The sequence below is a fragment of the Mustelus asterias genome, chromosome 5, assembly GCF_964213995.1.
Source record: "Mustelus asterias chromosome 5, sMusAst1.hap1.1, whole genome shotgun sequence".
NCBI lineage: Eukaryota > Metazoa > Chordata > Chondrichthyes > Carcharhiniformes > Triakidae > Mustelus > Mustelus asterias.
The window spans coordinates 119,765,074-119,786,732 of NC_135805.1; the positions used below are offsets into that span (position 1 = coordinate 119,765,074).

Below are 21,659 nucleotides of genomic sequence, written 5' to 3' on the forward strand. Positions count from 1 at the left end.
TTTTCTTCTGATAGATCACAATCATAGCTTGCTCCTTCAGTTATCAATTCCTTCTGACAGAGCTGAACACTATTACCTATTTATCCTTTCCAAAAGAGTTCAATTCCACTCTACTCCATTTAACCACACCCTCAATCCCTTCTGATAAATCTCAGGCACCTCACGTTCCTACCTTTCGCTAAAAATTCATCAAATGCCACTAACCTTCCTTGGTGAATTATTGGACAACTTCTGGGTGAGAAAGCTCCTCCATCTGAATGAAGTTTGTGCTCCTAATTTTCTAATCATTGATTGACATTCTCAGGTATTTGAATCCACTGACACTGTCAACAATTTGTCTTCATCAGTTTCAAAACTCTGACCACCAGCCCACCTTGAAATTTTTCTGTTGAAATAAATGAAAAAGAATTCCAAAAACGCTAAGCAGTTATGCGCTATTGTCACAGAACATAATTTCAAGACAGAGTTACCCTTTCCCCCAATGCCACAACTTTATATTTGTAATTTAACGTGATGATGTCAGTCATCAAGAACTTGCGTATTATCTATTGCAATATGCAAAGATTACAGTATCATTATTTTGATACTACTGTACACATATAACTCAGTTGAAATAACTACTGTATCCAAGGTCAATTTAAATATGTTAAGCAGATTCATCTTTAGGGACAATGTTACCTGTCATGGCTGCTCTCACCATCCTAGGTCTAAACATGGCTGCGGAGTGTAAAAAACCACTAAAACATCACTTCCTCTTTCCTTTCAGAGTTAGTGGGTCTCCTGCATTTTGCATGCGTTTTGTTTTCCGTTTTATCCTGCGTTAGTTTTAAGCCTAATGTTTAGGTTTCCTATGCTTTCCAAATCCCCCATTTTCTGAACTCCTAGGTCTGTAAGCTTTCCTTATTTCTTTTGTGTTGTTTGTTTCTGTAATTCTTCTGTTTATTACTTGCCAGGGATGATTTATTCCATCATTCAGCAATTGTTCCACTGACACTCTCGTACTGTTCTCTGTATTTTCTGATCTCGGTATGCTTGTCAAACTCTAACTTTTTGTGGTTATAAACGTGATTGCCTTGTTGGGCATTTCCAACCTTTATCTGTCTTGTTTTAGATTATCGATACTTTCAGTATTTTGCCTTTTATTTTCTGAATACGGCCTCTCCATATTGAATACAATTGATATCTCTGAGGCATTTTGTATTTAGAAATGGTTAAACCATAATTAAGGAGTGACAGTTCGTACATTGGTTTATATTTCACCAGTTATTGGACTGATTGTACTTTAAATAGCCTTTAAGCTTTATGAAAATTGAAGGAGTAAAAAATGAGCCTCTATGGTTGGGTGGGTGCATTATTGTTGCTTTCAAACATGGTGGATGGCATTCCCTGTTTTGAAGATTTCTGCAAGGGTTTGAAACATGGTTTTAAAATATTAAATGTCGCACATTTGTATTTGTTTACGGCAAATCCTGCAACTTCAGCTCTGATAAAGGTCATTTTGTTTTTCAGCAATTTCATGTGGTCATCCAGGCATTCCTGTAAATGGTGAGCTATTTGGAGACAAGTTTACCTTTGGTTCGGTTGTTCATTACTCTTGTGTTGGAGCTCGAACTCTGATTGGAAATAATACTCGTATTTGTCAAGAGGACAGTCACTGGAGTGGGTCTCTCCCTCATTGCTCAGGTACAATAAATATACATTGTTTCATGACACAAGCAACATAGAAATTACTTTATCTTAAAGATTGGATAGTGCAGTGTCTGCTCTTGAATTTTGGATTAAAATCTAGTTCAGATTGCCAACGTCAAAGGCACCGCCTTTTCTGATGCTATTGATACAGTGTCTCATTCACCCCTTGGTCCTTGTACCATCAGCTAGTAGGTACAGTTTATCACATGTACCTTATCCAGGTCTGTCACACTCTTGTACACTCAGTCAAATCTCCCCTTAGTCTCCCATTTGGCCCTTTCAGCCTCCTCCACCATTTGATCAGATCATGGCTGATCTGGTTCTGGTCTCAACTTCACTTTCCTGTCTTCCCCCTCCTCCCCACAATCCTTGACTCCCTTGTCTATCAAATATCTGTCTAACCTAGCCTTGAATTCAATGACCCTGCTTTCTGGGAAGAGAATTCCACAGACTAATGACTCACAGATTAATGACCCTCTGAGAAAAAAAAATCCTCCTCATCTCTGACTTAAAAAGGAGACCACTTATTCTGAAACTGTGTCCCATTGTTCTAGTCTCCCCTGCAAGCAGAAACATCCTTCCTGTATTCAGCCTATCAAGTCTCATCAGGATCTTATATGTTTCAATAAGATCTCCTTCTAAACTCCGATGGTATAGCCCCAACCTGTTCACACTATTCTCACGAGATAAACCCTTCATTTCAGGGACGCATCCAACAAACCTCTGAATTTTTCCAGTTTAGCCAAAATCCCCCATCCTTGGAACCACTAAGGTAAAGGTCAAGAAACCTCATGGCCAGGAATTCTCCCAGAGAAATTCACGAGTGATTACAAGAGTTGGATTTTGCTGTTATTGTTTCTGCTCTCAGTTACATCCAGGACAGCATTTTGTTCATTCTCACAGTTGGTCAATGGAGAGGGTCAGAGGGTTTCTTTCTGCTGGACTGGCCGGTCTTATGACTTTGCCTCCAGAGGGCTGATGCTCTTTGCGAATACCTGGTTTCAAATTTCACAGGGTGACAGGGTGTTAGGAAGTTCAAAGATATTTAGTCAGCATTTCTGTTTGAAACCCCCGAAATGCCCATCCAATTTCGTTTGAAATTGTTTATTGTCTCCACTTCCTCCACCCTCGTAGGCAGCGAGTTCCAGATCATTACCATTCACCGCATCAAAATATTCTTCCTCACATCCCCCCCGCATCTCTGACCCAAAAGCTTAAATCTGCGTGCCCCTCGTCCTTATCCCATCTGCTAATGGGAACAGCTTTTCTTTCTCCATCTTATCTAAACCTGTCAGAATCTTGTCCACTTCTATCAAATCTCCCCTCAACCTCCTTTGCTCCAAAGAGAACAACCCCAGCCTGACATCAATAATAAAGAACAAACTAACAGAATATGTTAATACCTGAAATCAAATGTGAATGTGGTTAGCACTGCTGCCTCACAGTGCCAGGGATCCAGGTTCAATTGGAGTTTGCACATTCGCCCGTGCTTGCATGAGTTTCCTCCGGCTGCTCCAGTTTCCTGCCACAGTCCAGAGATGTGTGGGTTAGGTTGATTGGCCATGATAAATTGCCCCTTAGTGTCAGAGGGATGGTAAATGTGTGGGGTTGCGGGAAAAGGACCTGAGTGGGTTTGTTGTCGGTGCAGGCTCATGGGCCAAATGGCCTCCTTCTGCACTGTAGATTCTATGCCGAATTCATGTAAAAACTGGAGTAACTCCCACTGTTTTTTTTAAGCAGGATTTTCAAAATGAATTTCCCACACTCTGTGCACTGCAGAGTGCCTCAGGGAGATTCACACTGAAAATCCGAGGGTCGGGCCTATTCCCACTGGAGAGGCCGGCAGCATAGCACTGAGCGGGCCACTGCACATGCGCCGATCTTTCAGGGCAGGATCGGCGCATGCACAATAGCCCCGCACTGTCGGCCTCCTGATCGCTTGCCAGCTCGATCACTGGCCAGCCCCCTGACCCCGCATCGTTGGTCGTGCGACTCCCCCCGCCTCCCCCAACCACCAATTGCTGGCCTCCCAGACGTCTCCTGCTGTGCGCCTCCTGCTCTGACCCCCACAGCCACATAGGAGCAACCTGAAAACAAGTATGTTTTTTTTGTCCTGGATTTTCCCAGTAAGGAACTGAGCCAGATAGACCAGGGTATAGATTTTAATTTTCTTTCACCAGCAGACAGTTAAGAGGCAGGCCAACAGCAAAGATATAAATTGGCCCTATTGTATGCCTAAGCTAAAAAGGGGCATTATCTGTTTGGGCTCCAACAACAAATCACTATCAAGTAACGTCTGCCAGAGAGTATGGCTGCATGAGTGTTGGGTCATGTATGACGAGTTCTCCATTTGCTGAATATGCCAAAGAATGATTAGTAACCTCAGGACCCCACTTCAGCATAAATAAGCATCTTTAGAAACAGGAGGGACTACATTCAATTAAAAAAAATCCTCAACATAAGTTCCTGCAGACAAATTGTAACAGCCTTTATTCAAACTTAGAGCACTTATGTTGAGTATGATAATTGCTCCAAACTAAATTGTGTGCGGCACGTAGACCTTTAGCACATGAGGGCAAGCAAAACAGTAATGGAATTATAATGCCGAAAAGCAACAGTCAACAATATCCACTTGGGATTTCAACTGAACGATACAGATAATAATGCAAATTAATGAGTGCTAATAGAAAGCTGGAATCCCCACTACCATGGCAATTTAAAAGTAGCAACAGTGGGAATTATCGATCAGCATATTGCCTTGTTGACTGATGTTATTATGTGGAAAGCACTTACAAAGCACTCTGCCATTGATTCAGGAGCTTGTCTTAATTCGGACGCCAGCTTACTGATCACCCAGCAAGGTGCTTTTGTTCCTCGCTGTTCTGAACAACTGGTGCTATGTTTCCAAATCAGTGGACAGCTGTTCAGGCAATTAGCAACAGTTGGCCATCGTGAGTATTGACATGGGAAACTTCACATTTTATGATGGTTCCTGATTGCGTGCCGTTGGAAACGGAATGAGTTTCAGAATGTTGAGCTGCAGGGAACTAACAAATGCAATTTGATAGCCATACAGTAAGCATGCTAAACTTCAAAATGATAGAAATGAGACGTTGAGATGATGAGGCTCATTTTGCCTGCTATAACATTTGCTTCAGTAATACGATCAGATGCATTTCAGAAATTACACCTATTAAATGTATTGCAGTTATGATGTTTTTAACTTTAGAAGTTATGAGAATGTTTATATTTTCAATAGATAAGAACATAGGAACAGGAGTAGATTATTCAGCCCGTCAAACCTGCTGTGCTATTCATGGCTGATCAGACACCATCAGACCATAAGACATAGGCGCAGAATTAGGCCACTCGGCCCATCGGGTCTGCTCCGCCATTCAATCATGGCTGATATTTTTCTCATCCCCATTTTCCTGCCTTTTCTCCATAACCGCTGATCCCCTTATCAATCAAGAACCTATCTATCTCTGTCTTAAAGACACTCAATGACCTGGCCTCCACAGCGCCCTGCGGCAAAGAGTTTCACAGATTCACCACTCTCTGACTGCAGAAATTCCTCCTCCTCTCTGTTTTAAAGGATCGTCCCTTTAGTCTGAGGTTGTGTCCTCTGGTTCTAGTTTTCCCTACTAGTGGAAACATCCTCTCCAAGTCCACTCTATCCAGGCCTCGCAGTATCTTGTAAGTTTCAATAAGATCCCCCTCATCCTTCTAAACACCAACGAGTACAAGCCCAGAGTCCTCAACCATTTCTCATACGACAAGCTCTTCATTCCAGGGATCATTCTTGTGAACCTCCTCTGGACCCTTTCCAAAGCCAGCATAGCCTTCCTTCGATACGGGGCCCAAAACTGCTCACAATATTTCAAATGGGGTCTGACCAGAGCCTTATACAGCCTCAGATTTACATCCCTGCTCTTGTATTATATCCCTCTCGACATGAATGCTAACATTGCAGTTGCCTTCCTAACTGCCGACTGAACCTGCACGTTAACCTTAAGAGAATTTTAAACAATGATTCCCAAGTCTCTTTGTGCTTCTGATTTCCTAAGCATTTTCCGATTTAGAAAATAGTCTATGCCTCCATTCCTCCTTCCAAAGTGCATAACCTCACACTTTTCCACATTGTATTTCATCTGCCACTTCTTTGCCCACTCTCCTCGCCTGTCCAAGTCCTTCTGCAGCCCCCCTGCTTCCTCAATACTACCTATCCCTCAAATACCTTTGATTCATCTGCAAACTTAGCAACAGTGCCTTCAGTTCTTTCTTCCAAATCATTAATATATATTGTGAAAAGTTGTGGTCCCAGCACCGACCTCTGAGGCACACCGCTCGTCACCGGCTGCTATCCTGAAAAAGACCACTTTATCCCCACTCTCTGCCTGCTGCCAGTCAGCCAATCCTCTATCCATGCCAGGATCTTACCCTTAACACCATGGACTCTTAACTTATTTAACAGTATCCTATGAGGCACCTTGTCAAAGGCTTTCTGGAAATCTAAATAAATCACGTCCATTTGTTCTCCTTTATCTAACTTCCTTGTTACCTCCTCAAAGAACTCTAACAGATTTGTTATACATGACCTCCCCTTGGCGAAGCCGTGCTGACTCAGTCCTATTTTATCATGCACTTCCACGTACTCCGCGAACTCATCTTTAATAATGGACTCTCAAATCTTGCCAATGATTGAAGTCAGGCTAACCGACCTATAATTTCCAGTCTGCTGCCTCCCTCCCTTCTTCACAGTGGTGTTACATTAGCTACTTTCCAGTCCACTGGGACCCTCCCTGCCTCCAGTGATTCCTGAAAGATCACCACCAATGCTTCCACAATTTCCTCGGCTACCTCTTTTGGAACGCTGGGGTGTAGTTCATCCAGTCTAGGTGATTAATCCACCTTCAGACCTTTCAGTTTCCCCAGAACTTTTTCCTTAGTGCTGCCAACTACACTCACCTGTGCTTCCTGGAGCTCTGGCATCCCACTGGTGTCTTCCACCGTGAAGACTGATGCAAAGTAACTATTCAGTTCTTCTGCCATTTCTTTGTTTCCTATTATTATTTCTCCAGCCTCATTTTCCAGTGGTCCAATGTCTATTTTTGCCTCTCTCTTATCTTTTATATGTTGAAAAAAACACTTTCTGTCTTCTTTTGTATTATTAACTAGCTTACACTCATATTTCATCTTCTCCCCCCTTTTTGCTTTTTTTAGTTGTCCTCTGCTCACTTCTAAAGGCTTCCCAGTCTTTTTGCTTCCTATTAATCCTTGCCACTTTGTATGCTTTTTCTTTTGTTTTTATGCTGTCCTTGACTTCCCTAATCAGCCATGGATGCCTCATCCTCCCCTCCTGTTTCCTCCTCCTTGGGATGAATTTCTGTTGTGCCTCCCGAATAACCTCCCAAAACTCTTGCCATTGCTGTTCCACTGTCTTCCCTGCTAGGCTCCCTTTCCAATCAACTCTGGCCAACTCCTCCCTCATGTCTTTGTAGTTACCTTTATTTAATTGTAATACCATTACATCTGATTCCAGCTTCTCCCTCTCAAACTGCAGGGTAAATTCTATCATATTGTGGCCACTGCTCCCTAAGGGTTCCTTCACCTTAAGTTCTCTAATCTAGTCTTCCTCATTACACATCACCAAATACAGAATTGCCTGTTCCCTCATAGGCTCTGTCACAAGCTGCTCCAAAAAAATCATCTTAGACATTTCACAAATTCCTTTTCTTGTGATCCACTACCTACCTGATTTTTCCAGTCCACAAGTCCCCCATGATTATTGTAATATTGCCTTTTCTATCTCCTGATTTATTTTCTGCCTCAGATCCTGAATACTGCTAGGTGGTCCGTACATAACTCCCATTAGGGTCTTTTTACCTTTGCAATTCCTCAACTCTACCCACAGAGATTCTATGCCTATGCTTCTTGCAATCGATTTAACTTCAATCCTTACTAACAATGCAACCCCCACCCCCTTTGCCCATCTGCCTGTCCTTTTGATAGGACACATAGAACATAGAAAAGCTACAGCACAAGCAGGCCCTTCGGCCCACAAGTTGCGCCGAACATGTCCCTACCAACTAGGCTTACCTATAACCCTCTATCTTACTAACTTCCATGAACTTATCCAAAAGTCTCTTAAAGGACCCTATCGAATCCGCCTCCACCACCACTACCGGCAGCCGATTCCACGCACCCACCACCCTCTGAGTGAAAATCTTTGGATATTTAGAACCCAACCCTTATCCCCTTGCAGCCACCTCTCTGATGCCCATAACATCATACTGGCCAATTTCAATGTGCGCAACAAGCTCATTTACCTTGTTCTGTATACTGCACGCATTTAGGTACAACACCCTCAGTGCTGCATTGACCACCTCCCTTCTCATACGTGTCATCTTTTTTGCTCTGCCTGGGGTTAGATTCCTGCCACCTCCTATACTCTCTGTTCTATTACTTGGTCTGGAAACTTTACTAACCTCTCCTGAGCTCTCAGCTCCTTTAATCAGTTGAAAATCCTCATTATTAACCTGAACTTCTACCCTTTCCTTTAACTTTGATTTTCTAATTCTCCATACATACCTCCCCTGAAAGATACTACAAGGCACTTTACCCACTCAATCCCCATAACTCTTTATGTTATTGTTAATCAGAAATCTATCAATCTCCACCTTAAACATACTCACTGACTGCACGGTTCTCTAGGGAAGAGAATTCCAAAGATTTCCAACCTTCTGTGTAAAGAAACTTCTCATATTGGTCCTAAATAGCTTCTTCGTTATTTTGAAATGGTGCCCCCTGGTTTTGGACTTGCCCACTAAGGGAAATTTCTTACTGTATTAATCCAATCTACACTTTCTAATTTCTTACTATTTAGGAAATACTGCTGCTGAGAATAGTATCAGCAATTTTACTCTAAAATTAGTTTGCCTTATAAATAGTAAATATTTTGAGACATTAGCAGTCAGCTTTCTGGCATTCTTGTGAGTTGATTGTAGAACTTAAAATACAACTAATCAAAATGAGACTTGTAATTATAAGTAAACATTTTATCAGAGTATTTTAAAATATTCCGATTCACAATATAGAAATGAGAGGCTAAATTACTGTCAGTGGTATTATTGTTTGGATGCTTAACCCACATACATCAAATTGTTCTGTGCTATTTTAATAGTGGTCATGTTAAATTAATTGGCTTAATGCCTTCATGAAAAGTAACAAAAAGGGGAACTTGATATAAACGTATTAAATGTTTATTTGAAAACATAATTAGCACTAATTGCTATTTGATCATTTGGAAGCAGAAATACAGTGAAAACTTACATAAAGATCACTTGTCCATTGTACTATTTAGCAACAACACCGATAATTGACAGTTATATGAGAATTTAAACCAATTGTTTGTTAATGTTACACAACCAAATCAATGATTAAGTTTTAATCAATATTAGGAAACTACATATGCATAGTGACCATCCACAGTTAGCAGTTAGTTCCAAATGGGTCATTTCATTATGCATTTAGCTCAAGCCAAACATATGGACAATCCTAATGTAGATTTCCACTCGACTTGTGCACATTTTAATTCAGTCAATGAAGCCACTCACTGTCATTGCATGAAATCAGGTATTGTGTAAGATCACAGTTCATCTCTAATCTTATCCCATTCACTTGTAATTTGCAAGATTACAGGGTATTCAATCAGATCCCATTCACTACTATTGCACATTATTGAATCACTTCTTGGTTACATTCTGTCAGACTACATGAGGATTAACTTGGTCACTTAAAGTTTCAACACAAAGTCCGAAATGCATCTGTACACTGCTGACTCTATGGCTGCAAGATACCATCTTGAAATTGCAGCTTGCATGCACAGATAATGATGATGGGCAACAAAATTGGGGCATGAATCAGTACCCAATTCTAATTTGAAGCTACCACTGACACTTTGGAGCTCCACATACCAACCTTCATTTAGTCATAACCTCACATAGCTAAACACAATTTTAAAACGCAAGAGGGACATGGAAGAATGAAGAAAAGTCTTGCAGAGCAGGATAAGCTTCCAGAAGAGAGAATGACTTCCCAGTGCACCAAGCATTTGGATGTGTACATCCATCTCCCCTGTAGCCTGAGCCATCGAGGTCTTCATCTGACTTTTTTGCAGCAGAACCAGCTGGTTGCTGTGCTATCTTTTACCCACTCCCTGGCTCTAGCACACTTGTGCCCAGTATCTCACCATATGTCCTGCACTGTCCTATCCTCCAAAACAATGATTCTCAAACCTCTTTTGTTTGAACTATCGCTTTTCAAATGGGTTAGTGGTAATAATGGATGCCCAAACCCTGCCCCCGCCCCATCTAAATTATGTTACATAATATTTATAATGACAGTACTGCATTTAAGAAGTGTTAATAATGTTGGTTAGAAAATTGGTACTTACAGACATCATTCAAATGATAAGCTTGTTTCCCACTGCAGAGCTTCTCCAACATTGTGACAGCCAGCGGACTCTGCAATGTACATGTGTCAGCTGCACCTTGCCTGTTCACCTTGCCCGTACCTGGTTCACCTTTCATATTATTTTGTGATTCCCCTGAAAAGTCTCTCTCGACCACCAAGAGTCTGCAGATCCTAGTGCTTTGAAGTACACACAGTGCTAATTTCTGAGATGACAGTTTTGAGTGTAAGATCAAGTGGTATTATCTTCATCATCAGTGACATCTTCCTCTTCCTGCTCTGATTGGAAAGGCTACTGTTCTTTGGGATCTGAAATGAAAAAGGTTGTGTTGTAATAAGAGAGGAGGAAATAAGTTTGTGTTTTCACCAGTTGAAGCTTGTGAGATAGAAGATACTGTGGGATGAGGGATGAAATGGGATGAGGGGGTAGACAGGTATGCAGATAACCCATTATTGTTTCATATTGCCTGACTCGTGACCATGACCTCAGCAATGCCCATTACCATGATGGTCAGCACTGTCTCACACATGTTCTCCTCTAGTTTTGCCTGGTGCTCCTGTTATTCTCCACCTTCAGCTGTCAGAAACTGGGAAGAGTGCCAGTGTAACATTCTTGGGTGATAGGTCTGTCATGACTGAATAAGTGTGATTTGTGGATGTGAAGTTGGCAATAGTGCTAAATGTAAGGTAAACAACTGATTGATTGCTATTGTTGGTAGTTGAGTAATAGAGTCTAGTTATTTGGACAGTGGATAAGACTTCAAATTAGGGGTACTGAGGCCAGCAAGTGGAATGATATACCATTTGAGATTGAACTCACTTTCCTTGACAACTCACACTGGATCTTTCTGTTTTTCTTACTGTATTTCTTTCTGTATTTTTTCTGTATTCTTTCTGTATTTCATCGATGTTCTGTACTTCTGACGTTGACCTTCACTGCTATTCCTTTCCATTGCTTTGTGAAGTATCTCAGAGGGCCTTCTGCTTGACTTGTGAATATAGGACATCTCTTCTTCTCCCCATGTTTTGTACCAAGACCTCCAATGCAGTATCTGAAAGTCATGGCAGTGGTTTCTTAAATGCCCAGCCTTAGCTCTCCCTTAAAAGTATCACAGCCCAGAATCTGAGTTTAAACAAGTGCCATCACTTTCAGCAGTCACCATGCACTTTCCCTTTAGGATGTGACTTTAAGGCCGGCTGTTTTAAGCAGCACTAACATATCAGTCCCCAGCTGATTCATGCAGCAAATGAATCGTACTGGTAGCACTGAATGCATATGGCAATCATGTAACCATTGGCATTTTAATGAATGAGATGGGTTAATCACATACCCTGGGCCACGTGCCCGTTTTGGGGGGGCTTTCCACTGTAATCTCCCATTTCTATCCAATCCATAACGACTGAATCATGTTCTTCAGTGTTTATGAATTCATTAATATAATGCAAAAATAGTTTTAAACAGTAACTACTACCTCAAATCTGCCACAGTGCAATACACAGGACATGCAAAATAGGCAACGCACTGCTAAATTTCACCTTGTATGTAAATTTCATGTTTCTGTTGAGCATTAATTTTTAATTGTTGAATGGATAATTGACTCTTTAGTATGATAATATGCAAATTGGTTATCTTCCTCTCATAGTTTATAGAATGCCAGCTCCCAGGATTGTCATGATCCGATCCCACAAATTCCTGGAAGACCAGTTATGTATTTCCCAGGGTTCAGCTGTACTTGTTTGCATCATCATTGTGCAGTTGTGCTAATAGAGCCAAATTAGAAAATCTCCCCCTTCACATTGTCCTTCAGTTCGAATCTAGCTGCAATGCGCTGTGTGCTGCACTCAGACAGTCAACCTCAGAGCATTGCAATTTTTTTTTCAGACAATTCCTCAGACACTCTTAGCCATTTGGCATTTTCCCCAAGTGGCAATTGTTTATGTCTCAGTCTGGCATTGTGTGTCACCAGGCTATTATATCACAGTGTGAGTTGTGGTAGAATGTTTGGCTCTCCATCAGAAGGCTGTGTTCAGGCCTCATGTCAGAGATTTCATAGAATCATAGAAACCCTACAGTGCAGAAGGAGGCCATTCGGCCCATCGAGTCTGCACCGACCACAATCCCACCCAGGCCCTACCCCTACATATTTTACCCGCTAATCCCTCTAACCTACGCATCCCAGGACACTAAGGGGCAATTTAACATGGCCAATCAACCTAACCCGCACATCTTTGGACTGAATTTTGAGCACAAAATTCTAGGTTGACACTGTAGTACAGTACTGTCACAGGTGCCTTCTTTGGGATGTTAAGCTGAGACCCTGCCCTGTTTTCCAAGCTGGATGTAAAGGATTCCATGGCACTATTTCAAAAAAGATGCGGGAAGTTCTTCCCAGCATCCCGGTCAATATTTATCCCTCAATCAGTATTGCTAAAAACAGGATCTGAGTCATGTTGTGGGAGCTTGCCATGTGCAAATTAGCTCCTGTGCTTCTTTGGTTATGCAGTGACTACACTTCCAAAGTATTTCATTACAAATTTATTTGAGATATCCCGAGGATCTGAAAGGTCTATATCAATGCAAGTCTTTCTATTTTTCATTGCGTTCAATCCTATTCTCACATATAATGTACATTTATCTCACTATCCAGCAGGAATTGATACATAATAATAACGACCAAGAAAAACTGATTGATTTTTTTCCTTCCTTTTTTCCAATGGTTGACTGAGGCCGTGTGCAACACTCACTGCATGCTTTAGATACAAAGCACTGATGAGGCTACACCTGGAGTATTATGTAGCATTTTGGTCTCCTTACTTAAGGAAGGATATATTTGCCTTAGAGGAAGTGCAACGAAGGGTCACTGGAATGGTTTCTTGGATAAGAGATTGTCCCATGAGAAGAGATTGAACAGATTAGGCCTCTATCCCATGAGTATAGAAGAATGAAAAGTGATCTCATTGACATATATAAAATTCTTAAGGAGCTTGACAGAGTAGATGTTGAGAAAACAACTCTCCTGTCTGTGGAAAATGGGGTCACAGTCCCAGAATAAGCAATTGGCCATTTGAGATTGAAATTAGAAATGTCTTCATTCAAAAGGTTGTGTATTTTTGGAACTCTGCAGCAGAGAGCGATGAAGTCCCAGTCACTGAGTATGGTCAAGACGGAGATCAGTGGATCTTTGGGTACTAAATGAATTAAGGGATATGGCAATAATATGAAGAAATAGAGGTAAGATCAGCCATGATCTTGTTGAATATTGGAGCAGGCGTGAAGGGCCAAATTGCTTACTCCTATTGCCTATGTTCTAGCTAAGACCAACTAAGTTAACATGTTCAAAGGTGTGATTTCCAATCTGTGGTTCAGTACCGGATAGTGGTGTAACACTGGCATGAGAATCTCACACTGCAATTAATAAAGTCATTGTAACCTCACACTGCAACTGATGGTGACATTACAAACTTCACACTGTTGTTAACACAGATGTTTGACATACTATGTTGACATCTACATGAATACTTCAATTTAATGGCATGCACAGAAGACAGAACAATTGACTACAATCCTCTGAATGTTAGTCACCCCAGGGGCAACTCGTGTTTTGCTTTGTTAACGGGGCTGAATGCTAACTCAAGATCGACTTAGTGGTTTTGTTTTATTGACTGAACTTACTGCCTAAAATGCACCTATCCATTTTCGACATATGAAGTAGTAAAATGATCGTGTGTTAATAGGAAAGTGCTACTATTTTAATTGTAGTTTTATTTTGAAGTTTTGCTCCTCAGCCTCACTGGGAGTTTCGTTGGTAGATTCTTGTAACTCCAGTTGGAGATTGGAAGAACCCCACTGCATGTTGTGGGGCTGATTGGTGTTCAGCTTGTTGCAGACTTTGCTTCCTTTGAGTAACCAGATGAAGAATTTCAGAGTTTTAAAATCAGCAATTATTTATAAGCTATAGCAGGGGCTCCAGCACGCCATGTGGTGTCGCAGTCTAGAGTATTGGATACAGAGTTACACATCCAGATCCGATTACAAGTAATTAGTGTTTACCAGTCAGAGATGTATATTTGCATAGGAGTTATCGATGTCAACTCATAACTTTTGATTAGGCTTACATCATGCGTAAGATGCAAGTACTTTTACCCAATCACAACATGTGCACATCTACTTGATTATAATATCCAATCAGTGTAAAGGGTTAAATATGCTAGCTGATCTGATTTATCACTGGCTATAAGTTGTTCTTAACGTAACTTGTGCCTGGCTTGAAGATATAAATTATCGTTCCTATGTCCAAGACCCCTGTTGTTAATCAATACTCTCAGGTTAGGGAGGCCTCAATAGATGAACCCTGCGTTCAAGCTGTAAACCTTCTTGTCTCCCATATTTGGTCTTCTGAACAGACTCACTTGTTTTACAGTCTGTGAGGATTGACACCTGTGACGTTTCTGCCTGTGAACTAGCAACCCACAGTTGTGCCCTTGTGTACTTTCTCGCAGCTAGTAGTGTGTATTATTTTTCTGCTAAAATGCATCTTTTAACCCTTTCATTGAGTATGTTTATTAGCATGGCTACTGGCCCCCTTCACTGCAAATGACTGAAAGAGGCTGATTATGCATTTCCTTGGAAGCTTGCAGTGAGGATACAGAGCCTTGCTCTCTATCACTCTCTCATTTCTGACAGTCTTTGCTCCCTTAAGCCTGATGGCAGCTTGCAGACAGTAGATTTGTCTCTTCATTAACCTTAATGGGCCAGATATTGCAATCAGCAGCAAATTACTTTCTATGGAATTTTGCACTGGAAATTACTGCAAATTAGAGAACCAAAGATTTCAGATAAAAGTAAGTATAAAAGAGAGAGGAAAAATACATTTCTTAATGTCCAACAATAAAATCTGAAGGAATCAGTTACTTTTCTGTGCTGCAGAACAATTTTTGGCAGTAATTAAGATTAATCACAATGCTAAAACTTCACTGACACCAGAATGGGTGAGTCTTAACATTTTTCTGATAGATCTAGTATGGATATATCAGGTAACCGGAGCATTTTCATGCCACTCCGTGTGTTTAAATGCTGGGTCTCTTGGTTAGATACCCTTTTCACACTGCTTCCAGAAAAGCATGTGTGCAGCCACTGGAAGTTGCTGTCCAATTTACTCTTCCATATGAATGAGCACTGGTGGCCTCACTGTTACAGTGAATTAATAAAAGGGGGATCTTGAGGCAAGCAAAATCTCAATGATTCCCAAATCTAAAGTCTGTTGCTGCAAAATGTGACCTGGCAAATCTTGACCTGGAATGAATACCAACAGGAAGGAAGTTAGGAAAAAAAGCCATGAGGCAAGCATAAAGGAGAAAGCTACAAGCAGGAGAGCTGGATAGTGAAGGCCAGCAGCACATAGATACAGACACAAAGAGAAAGCAGACAGAGACCATGGAACATAAATTCTGGTGAGGAAAAGTCAGCAAAGCTATTGATAAAGAGGTCAGTTTTTCTGCCTGGCAGAAATTGAGACTGGTGCTCTTGGAGGCAAGATGCAAACTTGCTAAAAAGGTCAAAACATTGGAAGGCCGTGTGACTGGTTTGCAGATGCTAAAGAGCTGGGGGGTTTCCCAAAAGTATATTTTAAAGGCGGAGGTGGACATATTCTTGATAAGCAAGGGGTGAAAGTTTATCAGGGGTAGGCGGGATGCAGACTTGAGGTTATTATCAGATCAGCCACGCTCTTATTAAACGGCGGAGCATGCTTGAGAGAACAAATGGCCTACTCCTCCTCCTTTGTATGTTCGTATCTACATATCTTTGTTGTATTGGCTATATAGGGCAGAAATTACCTTTTTATTTGAAGTATGATTTGCCTGTTACTTTCGTGCTTAATTTATGTTGATTCTGGTTCAAGTGAACGTGTAAGTTACAAAAAGCAAAATCTTGTTGGTAATTTCTTTGTTTGGTGTTTTTGATTTCCCCGCGGGGATTGTGACACTGATCCCCCGCCGTCAATCTTACAAAAAGCAAACTGATTTATTTTTCTAAAGATGTGAAATTCTTCTGTTGCTTCCCAGAGTCTTTCTGCTCTGTGTATCACCCTGAACTAAAAAGATAAGTTGATGCTGGTCCCATATGTTTTTTGGCACTGCTCAGAAGCCCTTGTGGCTTTCCAGATTAATAGCCAATATTTATCTTTGCACAAGAGAAATAATTATAGAGTTCATGTGATTTAATCAGTATTGAAGCTTAGTAAATTAATATGCTTTATTTAAAGAAACTTGTAGCTTCTCCCAGCCACACAAAAGCCTCCAGATGCTATCATTTTCTATGTCCTTGTGTTTTGAATGCAACAGTTCAGACACAAAATTAACAATCATTAATTCGCAGTGTTGCTTGAACGTGGGAAAGGTATAGGCATGCTCTTTGGTACCACGGTATGATTTCTTCAGGTAGATTTGCACTCTGCATAACATCAGTATCATAAAAAAATCAAGTAATATCTCAACATTCAATACACAATTGTCATTTCTGTAAATTTTGTACATAATTCGAAAATAATTTCAGTTCCAAGTAAACCTCCCTTGAATTATTAGTGTTAAATTCCCAAGAGAGGCTCAAATGATAAAAGCCCTTCAGCCCATTTGTTATTATCCTTCTAGAATGCCAGCATTAATTGACCCAATACAATATTTAATTGTTCTCTAAGCAAGGGGTGGGGCAACAGATTGGGGTATTAGCAAGGAGATACAAAGTGCACAGAGTTCTGGGAGAGACAAACAGCATTAAAATAGAATGGTTCAGAAATAGGAGAAATCAGACAGGGGTAGGGAATGTCAGGCAGACTAAAGGTGGGTCTAGAGTGCATGTGAATAAATGAGATTGGTGATCTGCAGGCACATAGTCCCTTGGGCTTAAGACATAGAGGTTGTAATGGAGACCTGGCTCAAACAGGCAGGTGTTCATCTGCATTGTTCTAAATATATTTTAAATGATCAATAACCCAATCTGCACCATAAACCTGTCCATCAAAAAGCATTAGGTGCTTATTGAGACTTAATCCATTGATCAACTTTAGCCAAGGCTGTGTGTGTTCACCTGGCCATGGTAGGCCATGCTCACTGGGTTTGTGACTTTGAGACATTCTGCTAAAGATTGAGACCTGAGACATTGAAAGATCCTACCTGAAAAAGTTTCTGGAGTCTAGCTCTAATCCAGCACTGTTAACGAGATATGCATATGTTTAACATGACTTCTGTGCCTCTATTTATAAAGCCCAGATGTTTTATTAACTGTTTTGTTAAACTGTCCTGCCACTTTAAAAATCTGTGCATGCACGCACAGGTTTCTCCGTTTCTGCAGTTCCTTTAAGGTTTTACCATTTAGTCTACATTGCCTCTCCTTCGCCTTCTGACCAAAATTAAGTCACTTCACATTTCTCCGCACTAAATTCCATGTGTGGACTCATTTCACCAATCCATCTATGTCCTCCTGAAGTCAGTTTTTATCCTCACTGTTTAACACATATCTGAGTTTTGTGTAATTTTCAAACTTTGAAATTATGCCCCATGTACCCAAGTTCAGGTCATTAATATTTATCAAGAGAATTACACCTAATACCACCCCTTGGGGAACAGCACTATATACCTCCCTCCAGTTAAAAAAATCTCACACTCCTCTCTGCTTTTTGTCCCTTGGTTTATTCTGTATGCACACTTAAACCCATGAACTTCAATTTTACAAATAAGTCTATTTATTGTGTGGTATTTTGTTAAATGTAATAACCGCACCAAAGACAGGGAGATCTGAGAAGTCCTTGATCAAGTGAGAGGGTAATATGCCATAGGCATTGTCAAGATCCAGATGAAGAATGACAGAAGTTGAATAAATATACAGTGACACAGGCTTCTTCATAGAGATAGAAGAAGCAAATTAGGAGGAGGGTTGTCACCATTTATCTGAAGGACAATTGAGTTGAAATGTAAGTGGACCTTGTTAATCTAGGTGTGGATAAAATTGAACCTCTGTAGGCAAAGGTAAGGACAAAATTAAAGGCACCTTCTGCAGATCGCCAGGTTAGACTGAGTGATTGACTTCTTCATCCAATCTAGAGGAAGAGTGTAGAGAAACAAATGCATTAAGAGGTGACTTTTCATAGATACTCCAGCATTTTTTAAGTGGTGAAATAAAAGCGAAAACCTGGTTCTAGGTTCAATGTTGCCCTAAAATGACAAAGGTTCTACCACCAGAAATAGATAGGTGCTTTGCAGAGAGTTCCTGTAAAAATGCTATTGACTGGACCATGCATCGATGGAGCAGTAAGTCTACTGACTTCACTTAGGTGCCATAACTGCCCCGTTAACACAGATTCCAGTGAGTTAAAATTGTCCCCATTTTGTGGCAAACATACTGAGATCACCTTTGCTTATATACAAAGCTGTTTGGTAGTTTTACCTCTTCAGGTTTGGAATTTTTATTCATTTGGGTCATGTTTCAGCAAGTTGGAACTTGCATTTGCCTTCCTGATAACTTCTGCAAGAGATTGTACAGTAAGAAGTCTCACAACACCAGGTTAAAATCCAACCGGTTTATTTGGTAACACGAGCTTTCAGAGCGCTGTTCCTTCATCAGGTGAATGGGAGTTGGGTTCACAAACAGGGCACATATAGACACAAACTCAATTACAAGATAATGATTGGAATGCGAGTCTTAACAGGTAAAATCAAGTCTTTACAGGTACAGACAATGCGAGTGGAGAGAGGGTTAAGTACAGGTTAAAGAGGTGTGAATTGTCTCAAAGCAGGACAGTTAGTGAGATTTTGCAAGCCCAGGCAAGTCGTGGGGATTACAGATAGTGTGACATGAACCCAAGATCCCAGTTGAGGCCATCCTCGTGTGCGGAACTTGGCTATCAGTCTCTGCTCGGTGATTCTGCATTGTTGTGTGTCGTGAAGGCCGCCTTGGAGAATGCTTACCCAAAGATCAGAGGCCGAATGCCCTTGAAGTGTTCCCCGACAGGAAGAGAACCTGCCTGGTGATTGTCGGGTGGTGTTCATTAGTGTCATAGTGTCTGCATGGTCTCGCCAATGTACCATGCCTCGGGACATCCTTTCCAGCAGCATATCAGGTGGACTACATTGGCCAAGTCACAAGAGTATGTACCATGTACCTGGTGGATGGTGTTCTCATGTGAGATGATGGCATCTGTGTCGATGATCCAGCATGTCTTGCAGAGGTTGCTGTGGGAGGGTTGTGTGATTTTGTGGTCACTGTTCTCCTGAAGGCTGGGTAGTTTGCTGCGGACAATGGTCTGTTTGAGGTTGTGCGGTTGTTTGAAGGCAAGAAGTGGGGGTGTGGGGATGGCTTTGGCAAGATGTTCGTCTTCATCGATGATATGTTGAAGGCTCCAGAGAAGATGTCGTAGCTTCTCCGCTCCGGGGAAGTACTGGACGAAGAAGGGTACTCTGTCCGCTGTGTCCTGTGTTTGTCTTCTAAAGGAGGTCGGTGTGGTTTTTCGCTGTGGCGCATTGAAACTGTCGATCTATGAGTTGAGCGCCATATCCTGTTCTTACAAGGGCGTCTTTCAGCATCTGTATGTGTCTGTTGCGATCCTCCTCCTCTGAGCAGATCCTGTGTATACGGAGGGCTTGTCCGTAAGGGATGGCTTCTTTAACGTGTTTAGGGTGGAAGCTGGAGAAGTGGAGCATCGTGAGGTTATCCGTGGGCTTGCGGTACAGTGAAGTGCTGAGATGACCATCCTTGATGGAGATGCGTGTGTTCAAGAATGCAACCGATTCCGGAGAGTAGTCTATGGTGAGTCTGATGGTGGGATGGAACTTGTTGATGTCATCATATAGTTGTTTCAGTGATTGTTCGCCATGAGCCCAAAGGAAGAAAATGTCATCGATGTATCTAGTGTATAGCATCGGTTGAAGGTCCTGTGGAGTGAAGAGGTCTTGTTCAAACCTGTGCATGAAGATGTTGCCATATTGAGGTGCAAATTTGGTCCCCATGGCTGTTCCATGTGTCTGGATGAAGAACTGGTTGTTGAAGGTGAAGACGTTGTGGTCCAGGATGAAGCGGATGAGTTGTAGAGCTGCGTCTAGAGATTGACAGTTGTTGGCATTGCGTACTGAGGCAGTTGCAACAATGCCGTTGATGTGGGGGTTGCTGGTGTAGAGTGCCGAGACATCCTTTGTGACGAGGAGTGTTCCTGGTTCAACTGCTCCATGGGTGCTGAGTTTCTGCAAGTAATCTGTAGTGTCACGACAGAAGTTGGGGGTTCTTTGTACGATGGATTTCAGGATGCCCTTGACAAAGCCGTGACACAGAGTCCCATTGCCTGATACGATGGGATGGCGGGTGTGTTGGCCTTGTGTATCTTCGGGAGGCAGTAGAGATCTCCAAAGTGGGGGATACGTGGGAAGAAAGCATGGAGAGTGCTCTGAAGATCCAGATCAAAGGTCTTGATCAGCCTGTTGAGTTGACGAGTGTATTCTTTAGTTGGATCTGTGGGTAACTCTGTAGTGTTCCTCATTGTTCAGTTGTCAGTACATCTCTTTACAGTAATCCGTTCTGTTCAGTATGACAGTGGCCCCTCCTTTGTCTGCTGGTTTGATGACAATGTTGCGGTTAGTCTTGAGAGCGCGGATGACGTTGTGTTGTGCTTGGATGATGTTCGGGGCTATCTTGAGAGTGCGGCTGATGAACCTCGCATTGACACACCTCCTGACAGCTTGGGCATACATGTCAAGTCGAGGACAGCAGCCTTCTGAAGGAGTCCAATTCAACTCTTTCTTCTTTGGTTGTTACACCGCGGATCTCTCTGTCGGTTGTTCCGGTTCATTGGTTGTCTCACTGGGTTCGCTGTTGGTCTCTTGGGATTTGTTGAAGAACTCCCGGAGCCTCATTTGACTATTCCTCTGTGTCCGCCATGAGACTGATGTCGTCCATTTTGGTGGTGGGGCAGAAATTGAGCCCTTGACCGAGAACTTTGATTTCGTCTAGTTGAAGTGTGTAGTCCGACAAGTTGACAAAGGACTTCCCTGCAGTGGTACTACTGTGGTACCGGGGGAGGCTTGGTTGCTGCTGGTGGTGATGCTGAGTTTCTCAAGTTTCCTGTTCTTGGTGTGCATGTAGATGGTGTAGTTCCATTGTCTCGTCAGATTGTAGACAGCTTTCCGCTAGAGTAGGTGAAAACAGAGTGAACTGCACTACACATAAGTCTTAGGGTTCATCCTCTTGAGTGCCATATATGTAACCACTTGGGCTAAGGGTGGCCAACCCTTCAGGATTGATGAAGAGTCTCCAAGAACTGACGATCAATCTCAAAGAGACTTCTCTGTGCAACCCTGGAGAAAAATCAGACGGATATTTTAAAAATTGCTTTATTTTGTCATTTTCTTTGAACATTTCTCTTCACCAGAGATAAAAATATTGAAGATAGGAAAAGAAAATGGCTGTTTGGCTGACAGTCAAGTATCATCCAATTGGGTAATGAATCCTTTGTCAT

General features: G+C 41.8%; 1 protein-coding gene across 1 annotated transcript in view; it reads left to right on the forward strand.

Moving 5' to 3' along the window:
* The window catches only part of csmd1b (CUB and Sushi multiple domains 1b), a 2,043,836-nt gene that overhangs the window by 1,951,140 nt on the left and 71,037 nt on the right, over positions 1-21,659 (forward strand). Inside the window, exon 58 of the mRNA XM_078213588.1 lies at positions 1,510-1,683. Coding sequence (XP_078069714.1) covers positions 1,510-1,683 — 174 coding nt within the window. The remainder of the gene's footprint in view (positions 1-1,509; positions 1,684-21,659) is intronic.